The following is a 9,221-nucleotide window of genomic DNA, read 5'->3' as shown; positions in this document are numbered from 1 at the left end:
TAATCCGTTGCACAGTAGCACTTCGCTGAGACAAGTGAGCCAAGTCATGACTCGAAAACAGAAGTCTGGAGAGACAGACCCCCCCCCCCCCCCCCCCCCCCCCCCCTCAGTAAAAGTGAGCCATATGAGATCAAGTTCGAAAAGATGAACATGCATCAAAGAAGGATCGCCGTGGCGCAGATAATCTGCCAAGATTGAAGAGCGCCATCTGAACCCCAACAACAACAACAAACCATGACGTATTATCGAGCGCGCGCTAGCTGCGCAAATGGGATAACCACTGTACTACTATACTGTACTGATAGTTTATTGTCATTGTCATTAATTGCATTGTCATTGTTATTGCATTGTCATTGGAAATAATACACGTATCCCATACAGGCCCATTCTGATCTGCACTGCTGCTTTGCTAAATAATCATCAACATGGGCTGGAGGAAGAGGTGGAAACCAAAGGATATATTTCTGCTGCCCAAAACCTACCAAAATCAAAATTACTTTCCCGACAAAGAAAGGCAGGAGACATTAGCAAAAGACGGATATGGTGAGTAGGGGGTCTAGATTCTAGGCCTAGCCCTAGGTATAGGCAGGAAGCTGTAATGAATGGAGATCCCGTCCAAGAGGCCCCTTTGAAGCCATCCGTGGTACCGCGCGTCTTTTGTTTCCCCTGCCGTAATCCCCTTAATCCCTCTCCGAGACCATACAGCTCCCCAGTGGCTCTAAGTCACTCCCGTTCCACCCACAGCCCAGCCCAGCGAGCACGGCGGCTTTTGCTTTGCCGGCCCGTACTCTGGGTGAATAGTGGTGATAACTGGACAACTTCTAGCCCTAAATCAATAGGTCTAAATGCGCAAACATAGACAACACAATTTCATTTAACTTTACTATTCTTTAGGAAGATAAACCTTTGGACTACCTTCCTAGCTAGACTAGACTAGTCTATGTACAAATTTCGGAAATTTTCGGAAAATGTCAATAATTAGATGAGAAAATCATGATGATGAAAACCTTTCATTCGCTCTAACTCATGATTTCCTTGGTCGATTTCGCTGGTTGAAATGGCCATGTCTTCAGTAGAGCTATCCGAGAACGGAAAACGCATTTGATGACTAGACTCTAATAGAAAGTTGTATTGATCATATGTTGTGAATTCTGCATTTTATATGTTATAGGTCTAGCTAAATACATATTCACTGAACATGACTTAATTTTTCGGTGCCTCGCATGGCTTCAAAGCTCGATGCTTGCATATTTTTGCAAAAGAGTGAATAGAGAATTAGGGAAGCAGATGGCGTTGCGTAACATTTCGTACTATTTGGAATGCCAGAGAGGGACTGTGCATTGATATGGACAGCTGTTGATAGAAATGATGGCTGGAGAAGGTTACATTTCTCTTTGAAGCCAGGTTAATCTTGAATATTTTTCCCTCGGAAAATTCTTTCGAGACGGTATCTCCATTCATTACAGGCCTAGGCCTAGAGATTTCTAGGTCTAGTCTAGTCTTATGATTTTAATACTGATGATATTCAAACATTTCAGTCATAATCATAATCATAATATAGACTACTCACAGAGGAAAAAGCACTAGATCTAGATCTATATGAACATTTCAAATCTGTTTGTAGTTTTAATATAATCTAGACTAGGAGGACTCTAAAATCCGAAAAATTTCCTAATAATTTTACTAGATTAAATCCAACGTATTATTTCAATCGTCTTTGCATTAGGCCTATCCTTCTTCCTCTTTTATATTTCTTGCATTGACTGACCCACAACGTGTACAGCATTGTCCACCTTTCAAAATGCTTCGAGTTCCAAAGTGTGCGACCATGCATTACCCGGTGGGCGGCATTGCCGGTACGCGTTACATCATAAAGCTATGTGCGCAACGTCACAATCAAAGCATGTACCAAATTACTACTACAAAATGTAATGCAATGCTTGTTACTCACAAAAAGAAGATAATCGAAACACAGTATCTAATGGGGGATTCCGTTTTGGAAGTCGTATTCAAGCTAGAATATTTGGGGGTAGAATCCATCCACAACCTAATTGCCGTTGATACTGACCACTACCAAAACAAATCATCTGGAGTAGAGGTATCTACATGTACAAGAATACGCTCTTCAGTATCATTCAAGAAGTTATCCGCTGTAAAAGACTATTATAAACACTCTCTATATCCTAGGACATTCCCCAACCCATGTTAGAAATACCCCCACCCTTGGAGCCTTAAGTTTAAAGATAACTTACATAAGCTCAACGTGGGCGAAATAATTGCTAGAGCACACTTTAGAAATTAAGTATACTCTGCTCAGTCGAATGCGCCTGCATATTACATCCCAGCTGAGGAGTTTATGCAGTAGCCCACCAGAACCAGAACTCCGATCTTTGCCACTTTCCTGAAGTGAGCTTATGTAGGGCTAGACGTAAAGAAAATATCTATTCGCTTATTTTTTCGCTTGCCCCAAGGGATCACAAGCGATAACAGTTTGAAAAAACCCTTCCCCCCATTTTTTGGATCAGCTAAATAGGGAGGCATGAGCTCCGCTCAGTCCAAACCATGGTGACAGCACGTACAATCTGCACATATGCATTTGGACCGCGTATGTGTATTAGGCGAACAAACCCGGAAGTGGATGCACGATAACTTGTAGACAATAGAGGTAGAGCTTGCCGAATGCGCTCAAACCGGAAGTGGACGCACGTTGTAATGGAGGTAGAGCTTGCCGATCGCGCTCAACTTGCGCATTCAGCTAAGCTAATATTTCTTGGATGCACAATGCAGAGGGAGAATGATAGAATACTTCTTCCAGTATCATTCATTGAGAAAATACCTAAGTGATCTTCCAAGAAAACCCAACTATTTTTGAAAAATATGCTCAGAATGAGTGTTTCATTTAAGGTCAATATAATAAGCAAGATATTTCACAAATTGTTTTCATCTTTTTTCTTAGGAAGCTGCAGTAATGGAGATGGCATAGATCGATCTTGGACCATAGACCAACTTGCGCACGAGATAAAAGGCTGTTTTCCTAATCTCAAGGATGAACTCACGACTGGGATCGAATTCGCTCGACTGATGCCAAATTCCCAGAAGATCAGAGTCCATAACCTTGCCGAGGTTGCTACTGTCGCTGATCTAGAGAAACGCCATGGCGTTGATGGCCGTGGAATCTTGGTAATTCTTCTAAAGGTGAGCAGCCGGACGTTAGCCTCCAGCAATAAGTACAAAATGTACATGTACAATGCACATGTACAGGTATTACCTACATGTAGCTTTTACTGCCTTCTTGTGAACAGCCAAATTGGTCATTTCGTCAGCTGAAAACCAAAAGGGGTGCCTATTTATTTAACTTGTAGTTCACGTGTTATTGCCCTCGACAAATGATTTATAAATGAAAGCAATTTAGCATAGTCTCTATTCATAGTCCATGAAAGAGGTATTCTCTATTTTCTCAGTGTTCGTATTAATCACTATTTGACAATTTGAGGAAAAGATGCATGTCTGGTACAAATCGCTTTAGGCTATAATTTTTCTTTTTCATAACAATATTTTTTGAAGGGTTTGTGTCTTTCCTGTTTTCCTGACAAAATAATAATATTTATTGCAAGAAAAAATGTTCTAATTATTCAATCGTTCAAATACCGATCTATCAAATATTATTCTTCATTATTTCTCTTTTCTTGTAGGGAAGTAATACGTCTCTAAACACAGCGCCAAAAGAGTCGAGAGGGAAGCGTCGCATCAATCTGGGAAACAAGTCCCCAACGAAGCCACAAATCCCTCAAAACCAGGTCCAGAATGAGTTGAAAACCGTGGCGCAGTTAGAAGGGATCAAGATCACTCATCTGAACTGCCAGTCTCTTTGCAACAAGAAAGACAAGCTGAAAGGCCTGGCTCTTTCAACAGACATCGATGTACTCACGGTGAGCGAGACTTGTATGGGACCAAACCACTCGACCGACAGCTTCAATATCCCCGGTTACACCATTATGGCAAGAAAAGATGGGTCCCCCAAATGTACTAGTAAGTACCGCGGTGGTGTTATGACATATGTCAAAAAAGATTTGGCGAAATTAGCAAAAGAGTGTAATATTGGCCTAGAGGAAGGCTTAGAAGCAGTCTGCGTTGTTATTGAGCTTGATAAGGAGGGACCTAGTCCAAGGCTAGCGAATCAGGCCAATTCCGGCGCTTGTAAGATGAAGGCTCGTCTTAAAATTATCAATGTGTATGTACCCCCAGGAACAAGGGATCAGATTGCCCTGTTGAAAAAGTTGCAAAAAAGTATGGATAATCTGAAAGCAGCAGATAAACATTGCAAGCAATCTTGCAGTTGTGAAACAAATTATGTGATACTAGGGGATTTCAACTGCGATCGTGAAACTCTTAAGACGTGTAAAAGCATGACGTCTGTAAAGGGGGATAAAATCAAAGCGCTTGATAAACTTGAAAGTAGCCATGGCTTGTCACAGTTGATAACAGAGCCTACACGGGTGGCAACTAGGAAAGAAAAAGGTCAGGATACATATAAGACGACCGAAACCTTGCTTGACCTGGTTTACACAGATGACCCAGCCAGTGTCCGAGGGTCAGGAGTGGTTCACACCACTATGAGTGACCACTACATGGTGTACTGCGCCTTGGGACCTGCTATGTAAAAGGGTCTCCGTAAGGCAACCCCGTGGCGTTGCCGACGCACAATGCTGCCTTTTGCGTTAATATTGTGCCCTAGGGGGAAATCGGGCACAGACGCGTACACAGAGGTGGGGGGGGGGTAGTGTTTTGGGGGTTAACCCTCTCTCTCCCCATCACTGAGCAAAATATTTGTCGACGCGATTTCCAAATTTACATTTTCAAACACCCTCCTTCTTCAAAAATTCTTGCGTACGCCACTGATCGGGCACGATGTACATTCATGACACATACACATTGATGATTTTAAGAGCTAAACAGCCAAAATTGGTTGATATTTGGTGCATAGACCAAAAAGAGTTATATTTATTATGAAAGGGATACTTCAACTCAATGTTCTGTATATATATACTGAATATTTTATTAAGACTGATAAGAATATATTTTAGGACAGTTAACGCTAATCTTGAAAGATAATGTACTTTCTGCCTTGCAATAGACTGTGTCATAATATGTTAATTATTTATGACACATATACATTGATAATTTTAAGAGCTAAACAGCCAACATTGGTTGATATTTGGTGCATAGACCAAAAAGAGTATATTTATTATGAAAGCAATATTTCAACTCAATGTTCTGTATATACTGAATATTTTATCAAGACTGATAAGAATATATTTTAGGACAGTGGAGGCTAATCTTGAAAGATGATGTACATTTCTGCCTTGCAATAGACTGTGTCATAATATGTTAATTATTTATGACACATATACATTGATAATTTTAAGAGCTAAACAGACAACATTGGTTGATATTTGGTGCATAGACCAAAAAGAGTATATTTATTATGAAAGCAATATTTCAACTCAATGTTCTGTATATACATGTAAGTAAACTGAATATTTTATCAAGACCGATGAGAATATATTTTAGGACAGTGGAGGCTAATCTTGAAAGATAATGTACATTTCTGCCTTGCAATAGACTGTGTCATAATATGTTAATTATTTATGACACATATACATTGATAATTTTAAGAGCTAAACAGCCAACATTGGTTGATATTTGGTGCATAGACCAAAAAGAGTATATTTATTATGAAAGCAATATTTCAACTCAATGTTCTGTATATACTGAATATTTTATCAAGACTGATAAGAATATATTTTAGGACAGTGGAGGCTAATCTTGAAAGATAATGTACATTTCTGCCTTGCAATAGACTGTGTCATAATATGTTAATTATTCATGACACATATACATTAATAATTTTAAGAGCGAAACAGCCAACATTGGTTGATATTTGGTGCACAGAACAAAAAGAGTATATTTATTATGACTGCAATATTTCAACTCAATGTTCTGTATACATGTATATACTGCATATTTTATCAAGACTGATAAGAATATATTTTAGGACCTTAAGGCTAATCTTGAAAGATAATGTACTTTCTGCCTTGCAATAGACTGTGTCATAATGTGTTAATTATTCATGACACATACACATTGATAATTTTAAGAGCTACACTGCCAAAATTTGTTGATATTTGGTGCATAGACCAAAAAGAGAATATTTATTATGAAAGCAATATTTCACCTCAATTTTCTGTATATACTGAATATTTTATCAAGACTGATAAGATTATATTTTAGGACAGTTAAGGCTAATCTTGAAAGATAATGTACTTTCTGCCTTGCAATAGACTGTGTCATAATATGTTTATTAGTCATGACACATACACATTGATAATTTTAAGAGCTAAACAGCCAACATTGGTTGATATTTGGTGCATAGACCAAAAAGAGAATATTTATTATGAAAGCAATATTGCAACTCGATGTTCTGTATATAGGCCTACAGGTACATGTAAGTATAATGAATATTTGATCAAGACCAATGAGAGTGTTTAATCAAAGAAACAACATTTCTGAATTTGAAAATACATTTTTGTGTGTATACTGTAACCCTGTTGTACCTAGTGATGGGTTTGTAGAAGTATTGTAGTCTTGACTTAAAATTTATAGGTCGTGGTTTGATCCCCGACACGGCACTACTGTAAATGTCCTTTGGCAAGGCATTAATCTAGATTAGCCACACTCAACCCAGGTGATGTAAACGGGTACTATCTGGCAGGAATTATTTCCTTGAAATGCTATAGCACTGTCATGACAGCTAGGCTGAAGCCGGGATGATAATTCATTTGTGTGCCTCAGAATAGTAAATGCCTTTAATTATTATTTTACCAAATTTTGCTTGAAAACTCACACAAACAGTTTAATTTCAAGAATACATGTACTTAAATACACAGTTCTGAGTAGTTAGCAGTTCTAGAATATGCATAAAGGTAGAGACGACTCGTTATGTCTGAGCTTATATATTTAATTTTTACCTTTGGAAATTCAATTCATAAGATAGAAAGCCAAGGACTTTTACACTTTTATTATGCTTAATTGCTACAGAGTGTCAACAAATGTGTTGATATTTAGTTGGTATGAACTCTAGGGCAAATTATCATTTTTCCCAATGCTACTTTAATTAACCTGTCGGCATACATCTTTAGACAAGAAGTGTTTGTTGTGTATGTAGAGGCAACATTGTATAAAAAGGCAATGACTGTAATGTGCTTTTGTAAATGCAATTTATGGAATGCAGTACGCAGAGTTAAGTGTAAATTCTGATTTTTGTATAGTTTTTGTGTGTGTATGTAATGCATATGTAATATGTACATGTAGAACATGTTTTTTTTATAAAAACCAGGAAAGGGAATTGATATTTTGGGGTAAATGCTCCGCAATAGCTACACATTTAAAGGTCGGGTGAAATCAAAATATACATGTACATGTAAGTTGATTCATGTTGATGTGCAGGGCTGCATACAGTGTACAACTCATAATTTGTTATTCAAACATCTCAATATATTTCATAGATTTTTAAATATTAAAACAAATAATTTTCTCAGACCTGCTAAGCTCCACCCTAAAAACTCCAGATCTCATTAATCTTGTGACATCTGTCAATCAATAGAGAGCTAACAAGAGACAGTGGTATGTACATTCTTTTCCTGGTGATGCTCCAGCACGTCTGACATAGATGTATTGTAGCAACTGTTGGTATTGTATGGTCTACCGTATTGTAAACGGGTGGTCAGCTCTGATGTATAATGCAAGTTATTTTTATCTGGTAGCATAATTTCCACGATAGGAAAAATGTTGGGGTCAGTGAGTTCCAGTAGTAAATTCACGTTCTTTAAACAACCCCAATGTTGCAAGTATAGACATCCTAGTATTATGTAATACATTATTTCTCCTTTGTATGAGGCAAAAATTGGCATGTAAAAATTTGATAACAAACTTTAATTTTGTTCATGTTATTGTATAGGCTTGGCATGGGCATGGCCTGTGGTACAGTCAAACCTGCTTTAGTGACCACCCGTCTACAAAGACCACATTTTTTTGTTTCCCTTAAAAATGGTTTCTCATTGAAACATGTACTAAAGGAACCTGTCTACAAAGGCCACTTTTTGTGTTTCCCTTGGTCTGTCGCTATAGACAGGTTTGACTGTATCACCTACATGTATCTGTGAATGCATGTAGATTACCATGGCCAGAAATAGGGATGTGCTATGTAAAGTCAATGTAAAAGGGTACGGGGTTTGAATGAATAATACACTAAGAAATATAAGATGAACTAGGGAGGATGGAGAAAGTCCTTTTGGGAATGAACAAGTGTTTAATGGTATGTTTAAAGGCATAGTTTAAAGAGAAGGTTGATTTCTGGGAAGAGGTGAACAATTATTTGTGAGCGTTATCATTCTTATTATACAAGTGTGGAAGAACATCAGATAATACATGTTCCCTGAAAAGCATGGCTAGTCAAATGCCTTCATATTCTAAATATGTCATGTAACATCGTAAAAATCCGGGTAGGATTTTTACCCCGGGTAGGATTTTTACCCCATGTTTTTGTGTAGTCCCATATACATCTTTCTGTGTACAGTGTTTGTAACTTTACCAAGACCTGGCCAAATTTCTTATCGTTTTGATGATTCCAGAACCTTGCAATACACACAAATTCTTATATGCTACATTGTAGGTGATCAACCTTTTCTGGTCGGTTCCTCTCCGTTTCTTTAAAGGATTTTTCAAGGGATTTTTCTGTGTGACACCGGCTATTGATAGGTTTACAGTGACCATTAACCTCATTATGGAATGCTAGTTATGCTATTCTAGAAATGTTTCTTTACTGATGAAATCCATGAATATAAGTGTAAGCACATGCTTAGTATTGTTTGTTCTTTTCCGATATTAAATTGCAGATTCAACCGCACACTCGTTCAAACTGAACCTGTCGATCAGTTCTGCATGGTATCATAACTTGGGTGCTGGAAGTCTTTTTCTTTAGTTGTTTAATGTGGAACTCGCTCAGAGGTTTAACGTCACAGTATCGTAGAAATCATGGCGACACTTGCCATTAATCGTTATTGCATGACCTTTTTTTCCTTTCTTTCTTCTCCCGTGTCCATTCCCCCTATGTGTATATATATACCATATATATATATTTATTAACGTTCTCATTGAGTTAG

At 37.9% G+C, this 9,221-nt stretch overlaps 1 protein-coding gene across 1 annotated transcript; it reads left to right on the top strand.

Annotated features, from left to right (window-relative positions):
* Positions 1-425: 425 nt before the first annotated feature.
* LOC115927413 lies at positions 426-7,507 on the top strand. Its single transcript, XM_030993273.1, has 3 exons — positions 426-543; positions 2,957-3,195; positions 3,693-7,507. The coding sequence occupies exons 1-3, from the start codon at positions 426-428 to the stop codon at positions 4,659-4,661; spliced, it is 1,326 nt and encodes a 441-aa protein (XP_030849133.1). The 3' UTR covers positions 4,662-7,507.
* The last annotated feature ends 1,714 nt before the right edge of the window (positions 7,508-9,221 follow it).

The sequence above is a fragment of the Strongylocentrotus purpuratus genome, unplaced genomic scaffold (assembly GCF_000002235.5).
Source record: "Strongylocentrotus purpuratus isolate Spur 01 unplaced genomic scaffold, Spur_5.0 spur5_scaffold_20, whole genome shotgun sequence".
Taxonomy (NCBI): Eukaryota; Metazoa; Echinodermata; class Echinoidea; order Camarodonta; family Strongylocentrotidae; genus Strongylocentrotus; species Strongylocentrotus purpuratus.
The sequence above is the reverse complement of the archived record's forward strand: the minus strand, read 5'-3'. Positions and strand labels throughout refer to the sequence as shown.